This window comes from Amphiprion ocellaris, chromosome 2 (assembly GCF_022539595.1).
Source record: "Amphiprion ocellaris isolate individual 3 ecotype Okinawa chromosome 2, ASM2253959v1, whole genome shotgun sequence".
In the NCBI taxonomy this organism is placed as follows: Eukaryota; Metazoa; Chordata; class Actinopteri; family Pomacentridae; genus Amphiprion; species Amphiprion ocellaris.
The window spans coordinates 21,865,560-21,887,210 of NC_072767.1; the positions used below are offsets into that span (position 1 = coordinate 21,865,560).

Genomic DNA, 21,651 nt, shown 5'->3' on the forward strand with positions numbered 1-21,651 from the left:
CAAAGTCTAATATAGTTCACTAAAAACCACTACACTGGACCAGTCAAGTGAACTAGATTATGGCAGAGACCTGCTCTGATGTAGCCGAGATGCGAGAAAAGCTGTAAAAGACCCCTTTCTTGCTGGGGAAAAAAACCCCAAAGATTTAATCAATTAAGAACTGTTCAAAGACTCTTTAGCCTCTCTGGAATCTAATTTATATTTTTGACTTTTCTATATGTAGTTTTTTATCTGGGCCTGCTTTTTCACAAACAGAATAAAGGGCTTGTGAAATAGTAAGTGGGTTTTAAATAACATACGTTTGCCTAAAATTGCTTTGTCACCAAAATGTCAAAATGATAGAGAATCATTCGCCTACTGCTTTAAGTTAAGCTTCTCTTAACTCTTCCTTTAACTCCTGAATCATAGGGAAAGAACAGGTGTGTTAAAAATGACTGCCATTCAGTTTTTTTTCATTTATCTTATGATTTGCTGTCTATCTGTGGCACTGAGGAAACATTCTGTTTGTACCAGATTGTACACAGCCTCTTTAACTTGAAGGGGAATAAACAGCTAGGCCAGTCCCATAAGCCATTAAACAGAAGCAACAAGGACCCAAGTTCACTGCAACCATCATTAGTGAACCTGTGCTTTTCCTGTTGTGAAGCCAAAATATCTGCTGTAGCAAGGAAAGGTCTCTTCCTGCTTTTCTTTTCCACATTAAGGGCTTTCTTCAAGACAACCCATTTGTGTTTGTGAAATTAAAATGTTGAAACCCTTGTCTCATTTACTTGACTTTCCAACCACAATTAAACTATAAGTAGCTCTACTGGGTGTACATATTAGTTACAGTTAAAGGTGTGTTCAAGGTTTGGGAGTTAAGCATAGACTGTATATAAAAAGCTAAGGGGTGGAAAGAATGAATGCGTTTAAGCTAAAGTAGCACATAAAAACCTTAAGATAAAAGGATGAAGGTTGTTTCCCAGCATAAATATTACAAGTTTTCTCGGATGAACTGTGGGAATTTCGGGGTCACGGAGGTTAAAAGCCACGTTTCTCCACAGACCTTTAACTACCCTGTGGCGTCATTGATCTCATTGAGTAGAGCTTCACGCGAGATTTCGTTCCTCCTGATCAGTCCAACATGGCGCCGTAGGGACGTTGTTATTGTTCCGTCGCTCCCACAAGCATTTGCAGTCCGACAAAAATTACCCGGAAACAAAGGCCGAGCGTGTTCATGCGGGCATGAGATCAACAACTGGAGATAATGTTAAGATCCACCGGCTTCTTCCGAGGGATTGACTGTCCGTTTTACACGGACTACAGCGAGGGCAAAGGCGGCAGAGATGGGTGTAACAGACCGTACTGTCACTTCAGGCACAGCCAGCAGAGACGGTCGTCCTACGGAGCCCCGGCAGACGCTAAAAAGCAAAGAGAGCTTCTCCCCCCACACAAAGGTGCTTAGTATTATTTTATCAAATGCAGACTAGACTTGAATACTTTGACGCTGTAACCCGCAGAGTCGGCAGAGAAGACGTGCGGAGCGAAAGCACAGCACTGAAAAAATGTGTGAAAACGGTCAAAAACACAAAGTGAATTTCTGGTAACTTCAGCTACGCAGCATTAATTGGGGCACTCTTTCGGTTTTAGTTCCCAGAGTTGCCGTAAATTGAGGTACAGCTAGTCAGTACTAGTAATTGGTGATGATGTTATAGCAGCAGATGCATATTGTAGTACTCAGTACAAAATGTACAATACTATAGAACATTGAACAAAACTGCAAAGCCAAAAAAGGACTACATAAAAGGAAATGAGCACTATACTGAGAGAAATTCGCCACAAACATAGTGACACAGCAGTTGTAGTTGGAAAAATACATAATTTGGTGATGAGTAAAATATCTGCACAAAGGAGTGTTGCCAGAACAAAGCATCTCAACTGTGTCCTGTGGTGCAAAGACCACCGTACCAATACCAACAATCCACTAGTCATTTTGAGTATCTTCTCCTCTAAGAATAATAATTCATATGTCTACTGGATTTGGCTGCAACTAATGATTATTTTAATTCTTGATTCATCCATACGCTGACATTTGCAAATGTTTTCTTGAAGATAGATATGACAGTATATAAATCCTCTAATGTTTTGAGCCAAAAAGAGAGAACATCTCATATTTTTTGCTGGAAAATACCTGACCAAGTTCAGTCGTGTTCATCCGAACATATTATAGTTGCATACATTGTATATCACATCTGAGTTTAGATTTTTTGATCTTCAGGTTTGAGCATTAGAGTTTGATCTTCACCTCGTGTGGTGTACTTGTCCTGTATTATGTCCTGTATTTCTAACTCTCTCTAGCCAGCTACATCATTGAGAACTGGTTGAAACTAGGGAATCAAAAGTCTGACTTTCTTATCATACTGATTGTCAGAGTGTCTGTACGCCAAAATTTTGAGTCTAGACAAAAGCTACCTTGCTGCATTTGCTGAGACGAATAAGACAACACAACATTGTGATTCAGGGGATGAGTGGGTGGCCTGCTATCACTGAATTAATGCAATTGCAGAAACACTAAATTTTATTTAATTACAGTAACAAAAGAAAAACAGAATGTGGATACATCATATCATGGCTAATACCCAATCTGCTTGAAGGATTGGAACGTCTCTGTTTTTAAAAAAAAAAAAAAAGCTGCAAGAACTATTAAATAGATTTCGTGTTAAGATGTTTTAAATTACTTTGCTTAAGACCTGTTTCTCTTTTATCCATCTAGAGCAAGGGTATGATCCCTTCAACCCAGAAGTGGTGAGACCCCAAGAGCAGCAGAATGGAAAGTTGGCTGACTCAGGAGACCTCAGCGGTGCTTTGGAGCTGGTCAACAAGGCCATCGAGGAGGTCCGCAGCGAGGTGGAGAGGGAGAAGAGGAAGCTCTCTCGAATCGGGGATGAACCGTACAATCCTAGCAAGAGTACCAGTTCATCTTCAACTGATGCTGGTAAAAGCAAAGCAGCAGGTTCACACTTGGCCTATGATCCTGGGAGTTATCAGATCACATCAGGAGGGTATAATCCCACCCCTGGCTGCAGCAAGTACACCTTGGATTTAGACAATCAAGGGCACAGTAGTAACTCCATGGAATACGTTCCTACTTCAGTGAAAAAACCTGCATCTCGGACACACTCACACCAACCCCCATCTCCTCCCCCAAGCCCAAAATATTCAAACAGCACCTCCTCCTCTAAGTGCAAATACACTGTGGACAATTCTAGACCATCTACAGACATGGAGTATGATCCGCTGTCCAACTACTCAGCTGGAATTGCAGCGAAAAGCAAGAGGGAAGAGGCTTCCCAACCTGTTAGGACGGAGGGTAGCAAGGCACACAAATTATTGGGGTCTGATTTGTCAGATGAGGACTTTGTTGTGGCTGTGAAAAAGCAACAACAGCAGCCTGTAGACATAAAAAAGTACACATTCTCTGACTCTGATGAGGAGAGCTCTGGAACAGAGTATCGACCTACATCACTCAGTGTTCTCCAGCAGAGAAAAGGCAACAATGGGTCAGCCACAGATGCTTCTGAGAAGGAGAGGAAAGAAAGGACGGAAAGTATGCTAAGTGCACTGACACAGAGGAATAAAGACGAGTTGGCAAAGGACTCAGATACCCATGAAAATATTAAACGAAAGGACAACCTAGAAAAAAAGAAGCTGGTCAGTGGAAGTAGTCAAGAGAAAAGTGGTGCACCTAATAAAGTCCATAAACTTGAAAAGGAAATAAACAAATCATCTGGTAGTAAGAGTAGTAGCAGCAGTAAAGACAAAGGTTCGATAAAGAGCTCAAACCAGGACTCTGCAAAGAAGGAGAACAAGAGTCATGGAAAGAAAGTTGATAGAAAAAACATGGTTAAGACTAAGACATCTGACAAAGTTCAGAGGGAAGCCAGGGACGACAAGAGAAGTGATGGTAAGATTAAGACTGTGGAAAAAGTTAAAACAGACTCAAGCAAACAAGATAAAGATACAGAAAATACCACGAGGGAAAGCAAGAAACCCAAAACATCAGACAAAGAAAAAGAGCACAGCAAGTATAAGGACCGGCAACACAAAAATGGTAAGCTTGATAGCAGTAAAAGAGAAAAAGACATGAATAAAGTTTCTAAAACCAGTTCTAGTAGCAGTAAAGGGATTTCAGCACACAGTAAAGAGAAAGTGAAGCAAAACATCGACTCATCAAATGGGAAAAGCCTTGAGGACAAACGGCAGAGTCTGAGCTTGAGCCATGCTGATCTTTTCGGAGATGAGAGTCCAGATGAGGCTGAGCCAATGGAGGTGGATTATGACGACGAGGTAGAGGAAGTTCTGGTGAGGAAGTCAGCTGATGCTTTTAGGAGGGGACGTCTGAACAAGAGGAAAGCTTCTGAGTTGACTCCGTCTTCCTCTGAGGATGAGAGCGACCATGATGTGGAGCACAGCAGGATGGGTAGGGATGAGGTTGACGGTGTTAATATTGACTTCTCTAGTTTCCAAGATGATCTGGACTTTGACTCAGATCCCATGGAGGAATGTTTGAGGATCTTCAATGAATCTAAAGATGTGAAGAGGGAAGACAAGGGAAGGCAAGCTAAGCAGGTACTAGATCCTTTCTTGCTTGACTTTACCACTTTAGTTTTTCTAGTCACTGAATATTTTGCTGATGTCACTTGATGGAATATGAATAAATATGTTGTGCCCTCTCAGCCCTGTAGGGATTCAGAGGAGGAGAAATGCACAGAGAGCACTTTAACCACTCTCTTCCCTGGTCAGAAGAAGAGAGTCTCACATTTTGTTGCCAAAGGAAGTGTAAGTTTGTCACCTTGACTTTCTCTGTCTCACAATCTGACAGTCAGGAGTGAACCATGAACTGTATCTAAAAGATGGATGCGGTCTCTCGGTTTGAAAAGTGAAACTGGTCTGGAAGTACCTTAAACCTGCATAACAGCCAGTAGGAGGCGACTCCTTGGGTTGCAGAAAGATGTCAGATTGTGTAGAAGCCTGAGAAAAATAACCCCACTTCTCCCTTGATTTGTTACCTTTGTAAACATTTTCCTGAAAAGTTTATGGTCTCAATCACTAGTTTAAAGTCTTCTTCAATACAGCATGATGTTTATTTTGTAAATTACAGTTCCGTTTATAGTAAAATAGATGATGAAGCAGAATATGTTTCAAGACAGGGCTGCTTTGTGACTGACACGCTGCCACTGCATCAGCATACGTTGTGTCAGATCCTCCTGTCCCTGTCCTTACATCCAGTTCTAAAAGAACCAAGATGTCCAGAAAAAATTCCACAACTATACAAACCCACAATTAAGCTTGTCAGTAAACACACAAAATGGTTTGTTATTTAAGTCAAATATTACAAAAAGACAGTCACAAGTTCACCGAGTCCGAGGTGACACTGTCCTTTGTCTTGGTTTGTTAAAATCTGAAGTCCAAACCCTAAAGATATTCAGTTTACTGTCACATATTTAAAAAGAAAAAAGTAAATATTCGTATATGAGAAGTTTGGATCTCAATTTTTTTGCCACTTTGGCCTAAAAATTATGTAGATTGGCTCATGAACTAATTGATAAACTAATAGTTACAGGAGTACACTGAACTAATGATTTTCAGATTCAGTAGAAAAAAACTGGTTTTGAATTGGTTAAGTTCTGAACTGAACTCTTGGGTTATAGGTGAAACGTCTTAAACAACACAAAAAAAGTCCAGCTGCCTTCTACTAAAGCACTCGTGATAACCATGACGTGGATGACTGAGAATCTACACAGGCTTTTATGTGTTCGTCATCAAACTTGTTTGTCGGATACATCCTTTCTTAAGATCTGTTTCTTACAAATAATGTTTGCTTCCCAAATGATATTTGTTCATGAGGAGTTATAATAGAGTATAAACACAGCCGCACAGGAAAATGCACAGTGTGGCCAAAGGTATCACACAGTGATAAAGTTACAGTAACATTACTGAAGGAGAAGAAATTTTGCCTTCATTACAGGTTTATATATATATATATATATATATATATATATATATATATATATATATATATATATATATATATATATATATATATATATATATATATATAAAAACCTGCACAGTTCTGCCTGGCTGTCTGTTGTAAAATAAGCGAGAAAAGACCAGACAAACTGCTCAGGGAAATACAGGACTTCTGGAAGATTACAAGTTGTAACAAGCAACAAGGAAGTAAATAATAAAAAAAAAAACATGATATGAAAATGTTGGCGACAGAGGCTGTGGGGTTTTCCAGTAAAGAGCCAGTCGTCATTGTTTCCACAGGTTCAGTGAGTTAATCAGTCAGATATCTGTTGTCTGATCTGCAGTCTTACAGCTTCTTGGCAGTCGATGAAGTGGCATCTCTGAACTACATTATCAGAAGCTTGATATAAGGTCCAGTCTGTAGGACTTCTGTCCATACATAGTTGAGTTATAATGATATAATCCCTTTTAGGTTTTACTGAAGTGAATAATCGGCATTTTGTGTGTGTTTTTAACTGACTTTTATTACCTCTGTTTAGGGCATGTAATTGATGTAACGTAAATAAGATCTAAATATAATGGCTACATGTGTTTACAAAGTCAGTATCCGTATTATCAGTAAATGAAACATAAGTGACAGCATATGTTGAACTATCTGCAACTCACAGCGTCAAATAGAAAATATCTACAAACTGATCTGAATCAGTTTCTACTGTATGAATAATTAAACATTCCTAGGAAGGTACTAAACATGCAAATTAGTGTATGTTTGTCATTGTCATCACTGTGCTTTCTGTACTAAGAGCATTGTTGACTAAAACTTTCTGTTCTCATTTTAAGACTGATGCACCACCTAAGAGTGTGGTGCGGCCGTATAGGAGACCCACAGCCCAGGAGGTCTGCTACCAGCGTATGCAGATGGCACAACAGCAGGCAGCTCAGCTGTCGGCTTCAGTCAAAGCTGCCTCACAGAGCTCAAGCCCCAGCTTTTCTGGAGAAAGGAAGAGAATAGCGCACCGTCCTAACCCACAGATGTCATACTCCAAAACAAGTATGAGTTCCTCCCTACTAAAATTTACAGCAGACTAACTCATGTCCAGTCTTCATGACTGGGAGGTAGTTGTTGAACAGTTTATATCTGTGTGTGCTTCTCTGACTAGGTCCTACAGATGCTAAACCAGCCGCCAGTCGAGTGTTATCCCCCAGCCAGGCTCATCCGAGTGTCAAGGTCCAAACCACAGCTGGTATCTTGTCCAAGACCTCATCTACTATCACGCAGAAGAGGGTGGCACACACACCCACCATGAAGGTATGAAAATCTTTTTGGAATCTATCATGTTGGTTAGTTTCTCATACCTCTCTTGTGTCTCTTGCGCCTGTCCAGTGTGATGTGTTTTTTGTCAACACATCACTAAAACTTTGATTATTAGACTCAGAGATTGTCTCTCTAGAGATGAGTACTTGTTTATTTTAAAAATCTGATATAAAATCAATGTCCTCTCTCTGTTTTGACCTTTTCAGAGTTCTTCAATGAAGCGTCCTGTCATCCCCACTGACTTTGGGGCCAAAGTTCCCACCAACGTCCGCCAGCGATACCTCAACACCTTCATAGATGAATGTGTCAAATTTTGCCCATCAGAGGACGTTGCCTTTCAGATGGTACGAATGACATCTTTGCAACAGATGTTGCTATTTGTTGGTTTCTTAGAGAGATGTGAGCTTGTTTATTCCTAACGGCAAATAAACCAAGTTTCAAAATGGTTCAGGAGAAAGTGAAGCCAATTTAATTAAAATACACTCCTCGCATTCTGAGGGACTCTTAGGTGTTTGAAAGTGGACGAAGCTGAAAAAGTGACAGACTTGTAATTCTTGCTCCAGGCTCTTGATGAGGAGAAGCTGGTGTATGAGCGCAGCAACAGCAAGAACATCTACCTCAATGTAGCTGTCAACACGCTGAAGAAGCTCCGGAGCAAGAGCAGCTCCTGTCCGTCGCCTGTCACCAGTATGTCATGACACAGGCTTTTTTTTTTTTTTCTCTTTTTACACACATGAAGCAACAAACAGAACTATTTATACACTCTAATATCGTGTATTGTGATAGACACAGTGCATTAACTTATCAGCTTCGTGGACCAAAGTGTGTGTGTTTTCTGCAGAGCACCCGGGGTTAGTAGCTAAAAGAAGAGCACAGTCCCATGAGGAAGTTTTGGGAGGTCGTCTTGCTGCAACTACCAGCTTTACTGTCAACAGGATGGGCAAACAGCAGGAGGAGAAACTCACTGGTGAGTTAGGTTTTTTTTGTTATTCATTACTAACAAAAGGCCTCATTCATGGCCATGCAGGATCATGTTTCAGGTCTATTTCTCTGGAATTATGAACATACTTATTTTCTACCTTCGTCACCTCGTTGTATCCCTGGCAACAAAATAGCTGTGTGTACCTCTGATATGATCAAAAAGTCAAGAGAGGAAAAAAGAAAGAAACTGAAAAGGAGCTGAAAGAATCTTTGCGTCAAGTGGAGACTTGTGGACTTTTGTTTACATTTAGCTGTGTCGAGGCAATTTTATATTCACAGTGAGTCTGTGTAAAAACCAACCCTTACAATCAGTTGTTTGTTTAAGCAGTTTTTAAGCAGGAAAAGACAAACAGTTGTGTCTTAACTATGATTTGCTACTTTTGAAATCTTCAGTTTTAGTAAAATCAATTTATTGTCATTTCAGTCTTTTGGAATTTAAAGATGCCCTCTTCTACCAGAGAAATGTTAATAAGCATTTGAGAATTCTTTGATGTTTTGTCCACCAAGTGAGCACATTAATCAGTAATAAATATACACTGCCTGGCCAAAAAAAAGTTGCCACCTGGATTTAACTAAGTAAATAGCCTTCCATTGGATAATTACTGCAGTGATGAATATGTTTCAGCTGCAACAACTTATTTAACTCTAGCTGATGCAGTGAGGAGCTTCTCATTTCTTAAACAACCATGGAAGACATATCCTGTGGTCATGGAAAAGATGTTAATCTGACTCAGAAGGGTCAAATTTTTGGCCTGCATCAAGCAAAGAAAACAGCTAAGGAGATTTCTGAAACTATTAAAATCAAGTTAAGTGGTGAACCATCATCTTCCATGTTGAAAGTTTCCTGTTTCTCGAGTTTTCTGGCTCATAAGCCAAGATATGTGACTCACCAAGCAAAAGTAAACATGGTTAGCAAAACAGTAAAAATCTGCGACTGCTGCTGTCATTCTGTTTGTCCACATTTACAGTGCAGGTTTTACTACATTGTTGTACAAAGGCAACATTTAGGTTTGTGTCTCTCTGTAGGAGCCTCACTGTACAGGAAGCTGAAGGCGTACCTGATGACAGAGGAGCAGCTTCAGGAACACGGATACCCGAGGACAAACCCTGAGGCTGCCGGCAAGGCCATCATCTACAACCTCCCAGAGAAGAAGAACATCGCAGACCGTGAGTTACTACTCTCTCTTGACACTCATCTCTAGTGGTTGATGTGAGTTTGTGTTTACACTGATTCCTCTGAAATGTTTTGCAGCATTCACCAAGATTTGCTGTCGATGTGGCGCGGAGTATAAGATCAATGTCAACGGCAACTGCGTGCGGAAAGAGGAATGTAGCTTTCACTGGGGACGCTTACGCAGACATAAAGGTACATTTGTTTAATTTTATTTAGTGTGAATGCTTCATAAACATCATATCAGAAATCTATATTTTCATTCCAGCTAACAAATCTGAACCAGTCTACTTTTTATTGACTTATGCCTCTCTCTCTGACCCCCTCTTTTATGTATTTTATCCCTCTGTCAGTTGCTGGAGGATGGGAGACCAGCTACAGCTGTTGTGCTGCAGCTGTAGGTGCTCCAGGCTGCCAGATGGCCAAGGTACCATCAGACACAGCACAACATAAATGCCACATCACTTCAAACAGGATTTTAATCTCTGAGTAGAGAAAGAGGCAAGGCCCATACATCATTGTGTAGTATTTTATCAGTAGTTGCTGTACAATGTTTCAGTCACTGTCGTGTTCACTAGTGTACAACACTCAGGTCAGAAAATTAGTGGTCACAGACCGTCGCCAACACACCAACAACATCAACCACTTCCCTAAAAGAAGGAAACTTTGAGCAGCGTTATACATATGATTGTTCAAATTTAATAAAACCTTGGCATTAAGTTATACTCAGCTTAGCAACTAGTGCTATTTTTTCCTACCAATAAGTAAATATTCAGTCCCATCGCAAATTTCTTCCTTTCTCAATGTTTTTTCTCACAGGAGTGGGTTTATGGCAGGAGTCAGCAAGTAGGTTTAGCAGATTTTTTTCAGCATTTTTCAAGTAAATGTTAACATAGATTTATAGGCACGAACCTACTCTGTTCTAGTTCATTCTAAGCGTATGTTATAATTCTATTTAAATTCTGATGCAGTTTTTCAAATAGCATGGAGCTAAAAAAGCAACATTAGCCATCAACATTTAATTTTATCCTGCTATTATATTTCTGTTAAATTCAAAATACTGACTTGCTATGTAACAAGTCACTACAAGATCGTATTTATTGGGATTTCCACGAGCCTTGTCTATACATATAATCGAACCTGCTGTACGTTATGAGACATTGTGGGACCTAAAATTTCCAATGCAGGTCTGGATTTGACTCACAGGACCCTATTTGCCAACAACAGCTTTATGGCATGTGTGACAAATTATACTTTCCAGTTGAATATGCAAAAAGACACTTTCAGGATAGATATTTAGATAAATACTCCACATGCTGTGAACATTTTAATTTATTTTTTACTTTTAAAAATCATCCTCAGACCTAAAACATTTCCTGTTCCACAGCAACATGTTCAGGACGGGCGTAAAGAGTCACTCGATGGCTATGTGTCAACATTCAGCAAACCTCTGTCACCAGACAGACATGCAGGGGTGTTTGCTTTGGACTGTGAGATGGTGAGTCAGACAGAAGTGTTAAAGTACTGAATCGCTCTAACATAAATGCACAGTTTGTCTTAAACAATTATATCTGTGTTCATGTCTGATTTTAGATTTGATTTAATGTTTGTGTTTAGTGGAAAAATGAAAGTCCCACTGTGCTCATTGTTTTCATTCTATTTATTATTCAATTTTAAAGTGAATTGTTTTTTGTCACCCTTGGAAACAGTGTTACACAAAGCAGGGTCTGGAGCTGACAAGGGTGACGGTCATCGACTCTGAGATGAAAGTTATCTACGATACGTTTGTCAAACCTGAAAGCAAAGTGGTCGATTACAACACAAGGTGAGTCCACTCTGTATCTATGACCCGACATTGTATAAGGGTGTGTTTGATGCTGACCTTAACTAGCAATGAAAATAATTACTAGTCAAAGCTTCGTCTTAATGGGTTCAGGTGTGGACAAAGTAATCACAGCATTGTGTTTGGACTATACTGTGTGTGTGATTTGCCAGAATCTGGTTGCAAGAAATGACATGTAATTGGGACTGTGTAATTAGATTACATAAAATGTCAATAATCAGACCGATTACATTGAAAACAAGAAAAGCACTCAGAGAGTGCAGTACTCTGCCAAGGCTGATCAGTTGTATCATTTCCCACAGATGAAATCTTTAATAAAAAATGACCTTGTGCTGAGCACAGGTGTGTGTTATGCATGTGTACGTTATGTACAGATACCGAATCATATCACCTAATATGTAGCAGGCGGTGGGAATTGATGGGACTCAGAAACACCCCCACAATTTAGTCAGTCGTTCCTTGTATCATTTCCGATGGATAAGTCCCGATAAGCCCTCAGCGGTCGATTTGTAGTAGGATCGCAATCATGTGATCTTCAGCAGGCAGCTGATGTAGTGTTCATTTGTTGTCATAGTTACAATGACGCTGTTTCGCTATCTCGCAATGATCCAGTAATCTTTAACAAATCCGTGGATCCAGACTAATAGCTGCATCACTGCCAAAACCTAATGAGGTGGTCCTTGTGTCATTTCTGTCCTTCCCTGAAAATTTAATCCAAATCCTTCAATCTCTTTTTGAGTAATGTTGCAAACAAACAGACAAACGTACACCAGTTGTCACATAGCTTTGCCGTTCCTTGGCGGATTTCAGTAACTGACTGCATTTCAAAGTAATCTAAGTGAACTCTGTAATTCACAGGTTTTCAGGTGTGATGGAGGAGGACTTGGAGAGTGCTACCATCACCCTGAGAGATGTTCAGGCGGTGCTGCTCAGCATGTTCAGCGCTGAATCCATCCTCATCGGACACAGTCTGGAGAGTGACCTCCTTGCTCTGAAGGTGAGATTGGTTTCACAAACATCTGTTTCATCACTCATTTTAAAGAGATATATTGTCTTTATTATTTTTCTATAAAATTTGCTGAAGTATTTAAGAACCAGCAGTTGAAAAATAGCCATGAACTCCATATTTAATTTCAGATTTTAACTAAAACTCAGTACATATGGGGTCATTACTGTAGGTACTGCTTTGTAGTGCCTGTAACTCTCTTGTTGAGGACAAAAACGTGCAACAAAAGTCATGAAATGTAACTCTAAAACAGAAATGAGGAGTATGTTCAATGGTTGGTGTTTCTTGATTCCAGCTCATCCACAGTTCAGTTGTAGACACGGCCATCGTGTTTCCTCACCGCCTTGGTTTGCCCTACAAACGTGCCTTGAAGAACCTGATGGCCGATCACCTCAAGCGCATCATCCAAGACAACGGTGAGAAAGATCACTGAACAAGCAGCAGCTGTGTTGTTCAGAATTATGAAGAGTCGTTTTAATCGTCTTTTGGCATCCACTAATTTTTGTGTTGGCTGATTAGTTTGCCCAGAAATCGACACAGTACTGCGAACATCTGAAACATGTTACCATTACTATGATATAGATGATGACCTGTAAGAGTAAAGCTCAGATTTTAAACCAGTCTGTGTGGAGAATTACATAAATTCTGAATATCTAGCTTTTACATGAGTAAAAAGTGGGAAAGCATTTTGAGCATTTTCTGTTTTTGGATAAAAGTCTTAAAGCATTTTATCCCCTTTATCCATGCTTAACCCCCTGTCACATTTACAAACAAACCGCCTGCCTTGTATCCTGTGTGATACACACTAGAGTGTAAATGCCTAATCTGTATCTGTAACAGATTCATGTCCAACTCTATTTATACACACAAGCTGACTGTACAATGACGTTAACATACCGGAACCAGTAAATTACAGTCAGATTAAAGGTCGAGTAAACCATTTGTTGATATGTGAACTCAAGAGCCAAACAAGCACGACCTTTCCTTCAGTGTTCCTTCAGGAAAGTGGCTTCTCACTCGATATTTACCAGCGGAACGTTTGTGGAGAGGAATGATTGCTGTCTTTTATACCTCCTTAAAACTCTTCACTGGGAAAAATAAGGTTGAGAGTTGTTTAAAAAATCCTTAGAATTCACGCAGTCCACCAGAAAATGTTTATGGATTCAGAGGGTTATCCTGTGCATGCACTCATGTACTGGTGCTTGTTGGCTGGAATAGCGTTGTGTGGATGTGGGCCACTTTACAGAGCCACCGCTGTGCATAAGCATCAGGTTTTGTTTGGTTAGCTAGACAATGAGGCGATATTCACTGAATTTGACAAAACATATTTTTGATTAGAATGATTTCGACCTTTTAAACTTTAATTCATTTGTGCAGTTTAACGCCATATACAAGGATTTAGTAAACTTTATAAACCCACAGCAGCTGTAGAGTTCTATTGAAGCCTAGTTCTATTAAGAAATGAGGCCAAAACAGCCCAAAAAACTCAGGACAAAAATAAAAAATGTTGCGGAAGCCTTAGGATGGGATATACAAAGACAGATGCCTCCTAATCATATAGCTGGAGTTCCAGTCAGAGCTGTAGGTGAGAAAATTGTAGTCACAAAGTTGTTGAGAAATAAATAATGTAACGCTGGTACTAAAGGAAGGATTCGTTCCAGTTGATAATAGTAATATCGTAAATCCAGAAGGGATGGGTCCATTTAAATTAAGCTGAGCAGCTATAAATTCTGACTCATAAATGTCTGTGTGTGCGGCCTCCAGGGGAAGCTCGTATCTCATGAAGTTGTCAGTGTCGTATTTGCTGGCGACACAGATGAAGCGCAGTCCAATAAATGTTTTATTTGACTGCACTGTGGCTGTGTTACCAGCAGGTGTCGCTGCTGAAACCCGAGTGTTTAAACTCTCCCATAGTTTACTCAAACATCTCAAAGCTTTACAAAGATAGCACTACATGTGTCTGTAACTTAGAAAAGGTATTCAGAGATGTAATATGTTTATTAAGATGCTGCTTTTAATTTCTGATCCTGTCATTGTCATCTTTTTACTGCACTTCTTAACACCGTTTCTTACATTTTTAGTTTTTGACATCTTTCACAGCAGCATTACATTACATTCAGTCACATTGTGTAGTGGTGCCAAATTGTGTTTAAGTTACTTAACCCTTGTGTTGTCCTGCGGGTCAAATTGACCCGTTTTAAAGTTTGAAGATGTAGAAAAATATATATATTTTCACAGTGAAACTTCTGATATCCACATTTTCAACATTTTTGGGAAGTCTTTGAACATTTTTTGGTGGAAAAAAGAAATGTTAAAAATGTTTCTTAAGAACATTCACACAAAAAAATCAACCAAAATCCAGTGAATTTCGCTGGATTTTGGTTGATTATTTTTTGTGAATGTTCTTAAATAAAATATTAGAAGTTTCACTGATATATATGTAATCACTTTAGATATTTTTAGGCTTTTTTGGAAGATTTTTACTCATTTTTTGAAAATATTTACAAGAATTTCCTTGCCAAATTTGGGGGATATTTTAAAAATAAAACTTTTAAGGGAAACTTTTAAGGAATTATTGGAATTTTCTTCCTGAAGGTTTTGCAAATTTTCAGAAATTTGGGGAATTTTTTTGCTGAATTTTTTGATTTTTTTCAGACAAGGAAACAATAGTTTTTGGTGCCTGTAAATGAGGACAACAGGAGGGTTAAAGTGGAAATCCACAGATTTTTTTCTCACCTGATCAACATACAATTCAGGAGGAGGGTGACAGTGAAGGTGCTGTGTATTTATGCTGATTATAAATCAGACGAGCGCTACACTCCCAGTAAGATGTCTGGGAATCTTACTGGACATGTATTACACAAGTAAAAACCAAACTCTGACATGGAATTTTTCAAAAACTGTCAAGTTTTCTGTTCTGATAAATAGAATATGATGCAGTTGATGCAGACCAAGGAAACAATACCTGTCTTATGACGCAAATAACAGTTATGCATAATATACACTTTAAAAAAAGGCAAAATGGAGCTTGTCGTCCATCAAACTGGACGTTAATGTTTGGCGAGCACCAATGAAGCATGGTTATTATTCATCTTGTTGTATGCCGCCTCTTGACCAGGTCATTATTGTAAATGAGAACCAGTTCTCAACTAACTCACCTGGTAAAATAAAGGTTAAATATATAAATACTCATCAATGTTGCTTTACATTTCTTAAAGAGATTTACCACATGTATGAGCTTACCAGACTTCTATTCTACATTATTCTTCATAATAGCATTTCACAACTGTATCTCCAAACACACTGTTTGAGCTGCACTGTGGGTAATATAGACACTATATTTGATCACGTAAGAAAAATGGAATTGCAGAAAAGACTTTATATCTTGTTTTGCTGCCTTGATTTTGACCCTTTTTTTGCCCATTATCATTTCTGACAATGCTAAACAAGTGCTAGGCTAAATAGATGGAATATCCATTTATTTTTCAGTCAAGTCAAAACTGTCTTGCTGCTGTAACTTTTTCACAATATTGAGGTGAAAAATATTCGTCATTTATGCGTGTGTTGCCAGTGGAGGGCCACGACTCGAGTGAAGATGCTTCTGCCTGCATGGAGCTGATGATTTGGAAGATCAAGGAGGATGCCAAGGTGAAAAGATGACCTCTGACCCGTCAACTTCACTTTCTTCAGAAGGATTTCCTGCCTTGCCGGGAGAAACAGAAGTTCAGGAGGCCTGCACCTGCTCTCAGAGAGCTTAGGTCAGAGTCTTGGTGGGGAGATGGTTGTTTTCAGCGGAAAAACCCCAGAGAGGAGCTTGTGTTGTTACTACCTACTGCATCAGAGAAGAGAAGTGTCGGACCCCTCAAAGCAATAGGAGCCTAAATTAACTGTTTTCATTTGCTTATTGATACTTCAGTTCTAAAAAAAATGTTAGTTAAAAAGTATTTCTGTTTACTTGAGCTGTGTCTTATTAAGGCCTCAAACTTATTCATAAATAAAACCTTTCTATAGAAGAGCTTAAAGCTGAACATTGATGACTAATAGGGTGTATCTTCAGCCTAAATTGCACTATAGAAACGCTCTTGTTGTATAGGGCCCAAGTCTGAGTACCTCATGTGTACTATAAAGCAACTCTTGTTATTTAGTTACACTTAAGTGCATTCATGTCTTAGTCAAACATTGCTCTGTAAATGCACTTGCATTTTTCATGTTGCACCTCGTTTTTCCTCACTGATGCTCTGTTATATATACGGCAGTTATCGAGTTAATTTTGTTGGTTGGCTCTCAAACAAAGCTGAGAAATCCTATAATACTTGATCATATAAAAGACCCTCAGCAGAAATGTAAAGTCTCTGCTACTACCTATTTGGTATAGTTGATGGAGTATATCAGTGTATTTTATAGTTCAGACAAAATACAGACTATATCCGCCACTGTCTCCGTCATGTGCACTGCATGAAAACAAACTAGAGGAGTCTTTGTGATAGCAGGTCTGACATGTTAATCCTCAAAAATTAGACTAATTTAGGTTCAGTGTTGTCAAATAAGACCTGGGTAATTACAAACATTTACCATTTAGTGCGTATCAGCTAACCTGTGCTGTTTTACGTTGAAAATGACTGAAAAATGCCAGAGTGCTGTAAATACGCTCAAGGCAGTTTCCTTTTGTATTTGTTCATATTTTGGTTGTTTATCTTTTTCTATTAAAACGTAATAGTTCAAACAAAATGTTTGTCTGTGCTTCGTCTGTGCACAACAGCATATTTACTCAACTGCTTTACAGTTTTGAGGTATTTGTACTGTTTGTTCAGTTCTGTACTGAACAGTTTTTACTCCATTACATTTACTTCACTGCTGCTGTCTCTGGTTCCTTTGCTCATTAAGATCTTATTTGCACTCGTTTGGTCTGGCAGCTGTGGCTCAGGTGGTATATCAGCCTGTACAGTAACTGCAGAGCTGGTGGTTTGATCCCCAACCTGTCCACATGCTGAAGTGTCCTTGGGCAAGACACTGAACCCGAAGTTGCTGTTGGTATGTGAGAGACGGAGAATGGGTGAAGGTTCCTGAAGATGTAGTCATATTAATATGGTCTTGAGTGGCTGAAAACTACACATTTAGGAGAAGAGCTGAATTACCATGACCAGAACTTTACAAATACCTATAAAGTCCAGGTGTTTTTAATCTCTATTTAAACACGTGCGTGCCCTTTTTTGTATATGTATTGTTTATTTGTTATCTTTCTTCTGCCAGGTCATCATTGTAAATGAGAAATTGTTCTCAATTGATTTTACCAGGTAAAATAAAGAATTAAAAAAAATAGATTCATTAAAGGTCTTCTGAATACATGAAAAAATCTGCTAGGTCAAAAATATGTATATAGCAATGCTAATATTTGGTAAAATGTCCCCTTGACTGTTTTCATCTTGACTAGTTGCTTTTAGTAGCCGTCTACAACCGTCTGGTTTTATCTTTGACCAATCCTCCTTCCAGAATTTGACACAAATTTGTTTCTTCAGCACAGTGCACAGATTCTTGATGGGGTTCAAGTCTGAACTTTTTGAGGACCGCTCTAAAACCTTAATTCTAACCTAATGTAGATATTTCTTTACCTTTTTTGATGTGTGCTTGGGGTCATTGTCTTGTTGGAACACCCACCTGTAACCAAGACCAAACCTTGTGGCTGATGATTTTAGGTTTTCCTAAGAATGTGGTCAGATAGTTAAATTTTTGTTTCATCTGACCACAGACCTTTTCTGGAGAAGACTTTTCTTTGTCCATGTGATCAGGAGCAAACTTTAGTCGAGCCTAAAGGTGTCATGTCTGGATAAAGGGTTTCCTTTTTGCATTTCAGCCTCTCAGTCCAGGACGATGTAAAATATGCTTGACTGTGGACACTGACACCTGTGTTCCAGCAGCTTGTAATTCATTGAAGAGCTGCTTTTTGTTGATTCTTGGTTGACTCTTGACCATCCTGACCAATTGTCTTTCAGCGGCAGGTGATAGTTTGTACTTCCTTCCTGATTGTGGCAGTGACACAACAGTACCATGCGCTTTATACTTACAAACAGTTGTTTGCACAGATGGTTTTGGGATCTGTAGCTGCTTTGAATGACTCCAAGTGACTTTCCTGACTAGTTTAAGTCAATCGTTTGCTTTTTTAGCAAACTTGGCTGAGCGCCTCAGACTTTCCCAATGTGCTTTTGTGGCTGAGTATAATTTAAATGGGACATCATTAAATTGCCTCAGAGGAGTCAGCAGCTGTAGTTAACTGTAATCACTCACGAAAAGTTAGCCATGAAACTAAGTGAATTCGATAATTTAACCAATTCTGATCATTCTAATTGCTTTATGTATATTTTTAATGCAGCAGATTTTGTCATATTTGTAGAACACCTATAATAAATCTATGAAAAACCAAAATGCATGATTGTTTTTTGCTGGCAAAGACTCATGGGTTTGAATGACTTCATCATAGATAATTCAGAATTAAAGGAGTCATTGGAAATTTGAGCCTCCCAGGATTGACGTTCTTTCCAAGTATATGTAAACTATTTTTCACAACTGTATAACAAGAAAAGATGATTCTAATAAATCCCTGCATGACGTGTTACAGTGCAGTAGTTAAATTAGCTCAGACTACGACAGTATAATTCTACTTCCACATTAATACATCCAAACAGTTGGTCTTTGTCTTTATGGCATATAGCCAAACATTTGATGCTTAAAGTATATTTTGTTGCCAATGCTTTTCCTTGTTCAGGACTTTATTTTGTAGCTGTAGTGTATTTATGCCATCGTTGCTTCTTTTAGCTCTGTAATAGATCATCTTCTTCCACCACTTCTGCACAAATAGTTTCTGACAGTGTGACAGCTTTTTCTGCGTACAGCATCGGGCCTCTGGCAGCCTATATGTCCCTTTAACAGCAGGTGCAGCGGGTGTAAATTCTCCTTTCTTCAGCAGATGTGTAACTTGTTTAAAAAAAAAGAAAAATAAGAGAGAAATGCTAAACTGAGAGGCCCATCTTTTCTTCGGTGTGTTTGCCTATTAAGCTCCTCCCGTCACATGTCAGTATGCATTTCCCCAGGCTGGGCCACAGACCCCAGGTATTAAAAGAGCCAGTTAGCTGGGATCAATACCTACACAATGTTCCAGTGACAGGGAGGGGGGCTTCCTAGTGTTTATTGAGTGTTCCAGAGATTTTGAACATGTGGAGCAAAGCAGCTTAGAGGGGTCGTCTTCATTATCAAATTCGATCAGTGCCTCTCTTTTTCTCTCCCCCTTGATCACCTTTGACTAGCGGGGGTCACGAGGGGGAGGCTGCTGGCCGGATCCCCGAAACTGACCACATGCTGGGAGATGGAGAGCTGCATTATCTCTGCGAGATCCAGAGCAAACAAACACTTTACTGCCTACATCCCACTTAAACCCCAAACCTTTAGTCGAGTAATTGGCAACAAGTCTGCTGTTAGAATGACTGAATCAAGCAAACACAGCTTCTGTTTGGGTTCCAAATACCTGCTGGTTGTGTAATTATGAGTTCAATATCTTTTGATTTTGGACCTTTCATCAAACAAGAAGGATGTCATCTCATAAGGATGTCCAATACTAGTTGAGGTTCATGGTATTTATGGCTCCAAATAGCAATTTTTTTCAATAATTATACAAAAATAGATAAATAGAGATGTCTTGTTTTGCCAAAACAACAATCCACAACCCTAAATGTACTAATTTTATATGATAAAGCTCAATATTTCCAAATTTGAGAAACTGTAACCAGCAGACGTTTGACATTTTTGCTTGTAAATCACTAAAAACAGGATGATTATGATGATGAGCTCATTTTCAGTCAGAATGCCAAAGTGTTCACTACTTTCCAAATTAACTTTAGAAGTAGGCTGAAAGTGCATTCAAGCATTTAAAATGCCTGTTTCACATCACTCCTTGAATGCATGAAAAAGTTGGAAAGGGTGCTCAGAAAAAAAAAATCAACTGTCATTTCCTCAAGTTTCCAGCAAGTTTAGTGTTCCTCCTGTTGCAGCATCATTTCTTTGTGTCATTTGCGTTTGTGCTCATATTTATCATATAACATCTTACTTCATGGCCTGTCCAAGTTCATTGTTCTTCAGTTTGTCCAAAACTTTTAAAGAGGTAGGCCAGAATCTTTGTTTATTGTCAGCAGGTTTAAAAAGGCCTCTGCTGGCCTGACTTCACCCTGCACCCCAGTGGAGCCCACTGTGGGTGCGCTTCACCCCCAGGGACATCCACAGCTGCCCGTCCCTTTCTGTCCATTTTAATCTCATAGCACTCTCGCCTAATTAAGAGACTGATCTTTACTCAGCCTCCTGTATTGATCTGCTGCTGTGGCAGCTCGTTGCTCTGCTCCCAGGGGCCAGACAGGAGATCATTAGAAACTCATAAGAACGAGAAGCTAAAAAGGACGAATTCAGATTGCTTCTCTTCATTTCAGATCAATAAACCCAGACTTGTGGATCAGTTAGTTTGTTTTAAAAGTTTGCTTCTAGCTGTCGTAAAACTATCCCTTCATTAAATTCTCATAGCAGAGCCGTCTCTGTGTGTATATTTCAGCTTTTTTGTGTGTGTACTTGGTGTGTTTGCAGCCAGGTCAATGCCACTCTAAGCCCTTAGTGTGTCATAGCCGGTGTCAGGCCTCACAGCGTGATCCTGCACTCACAGCGGCTTAAGAAGACCGACTGACCCGCCGCTGCTGCCGTCCCAGTGTCCCTCAGGTCAAAGGCCAGCGGGCCCTATCGATTCCCCCAATGAAGTAGCCTTTAGATCCTCTGCCAGCTCTCCTCTCTTTAACATCGCGGCCCCAAAAGGCCTCTCAATTGTTGCTTGCGTGCCGATCGATCCAGTTGGTGTCTGAGGGGGCCTTCCTTTGAGATAACTGACAACTACAAAGGTCCTGTCCTGACAGGCCCATGTCAATACAAATTTCCACTATTGATAAGTAATTAAAGAAGCACTGAGCAGCTTTATAAAACATCTGTTAAACAGGAGACACTAACAAAGGCTTGTTAGTAACAAAAAAAGAAAGAAGAAGAAAATTTACTGCCTCACTACCATCACTTATCTCAGCTACCCCTCAGTTCATCAATAATAGAAAAAATAATGTGTATAGATCCGAGGCTAAGCCTGAAATTATTCAATACCCAAACTGTTGATCCATTATTGGGCCATTATCAAAAATGCTTTTAAGGTTGTTTTTCAAGCAAATAGGACAATTATTATCTGGTTGAAGCTTCTTATTTTAGAGGTTTTACTGATAGCCTTTGTTTTATGAGATCAAACCTAAATGTCA

General features: G+C 39.4%; 1 protein-coding gene across 1 annotated transcript; it reads left to right on the forward strand.

Moving 5' to 3' along the window:
* Window positions 1-1,104: 1,104 nt before the first annotated feature.
* Window positions 1,105-17,056, forward strand: rexo1 (REX1, RNA exonuclease 1 homolog). Its single transcript, XM_023287825.3, has 16 exons — window positions 1,105-1,436; window positions 2,753-4,608; window positions 4,717-4,818; window positions 6,853-7,063; window positions 7,173-7,321; window positions 7,534-7,671; window positions 7,891-8,014; window positions 8,169-8,294; window positions 9,335-9,475; window positions 9,561-9,674; window positions 9,833-9,906; window positions 10,867-10,977; window positions 11,189-11,304; window positions 12,181-12,319; window positions 12,624-12,744; window positions 15,900-17,056. Exons 1-16 carry the CDS (start codon window positions 1,247-1,249, stop codon window positions 15,986-15,988), a joined length of 3,801 nt encoding a protein of 1,266 aa, XP_023143593.2. The 5' UTR covers window positions 1,105-1,246; the 3' UTR covers window positions 15,989-17,056.
* The last annotated feature ends 4,595 nt before the right edge of the window (window positions 17,057-21,651 follow it).

Bases quoted from the DNA above. Each gene is read 5' to 3' on its own strand.
- rexo1 (XM_023287825.3), top strand. From the start codon at position 1,247: ATGTTAAGATCCACCGGCTTCTTCCGAGGGATTGACTGTCCGTTTTAC. The intron at 4,819-6,852 runs GTAAGTTTGTCA...TCTCATTTTAAG, and splicing joins ATTTTGTTGCCAAAGGAAGT to ACTGATGCACCACCTAAGAG. The intron at 7,322-7,533 runs GTATGAAAATCT...TGACCTTTTCAG, and splicing joins CACACACACCCACCATGAAG to AGTTCTTCAATGAAGCGTCC.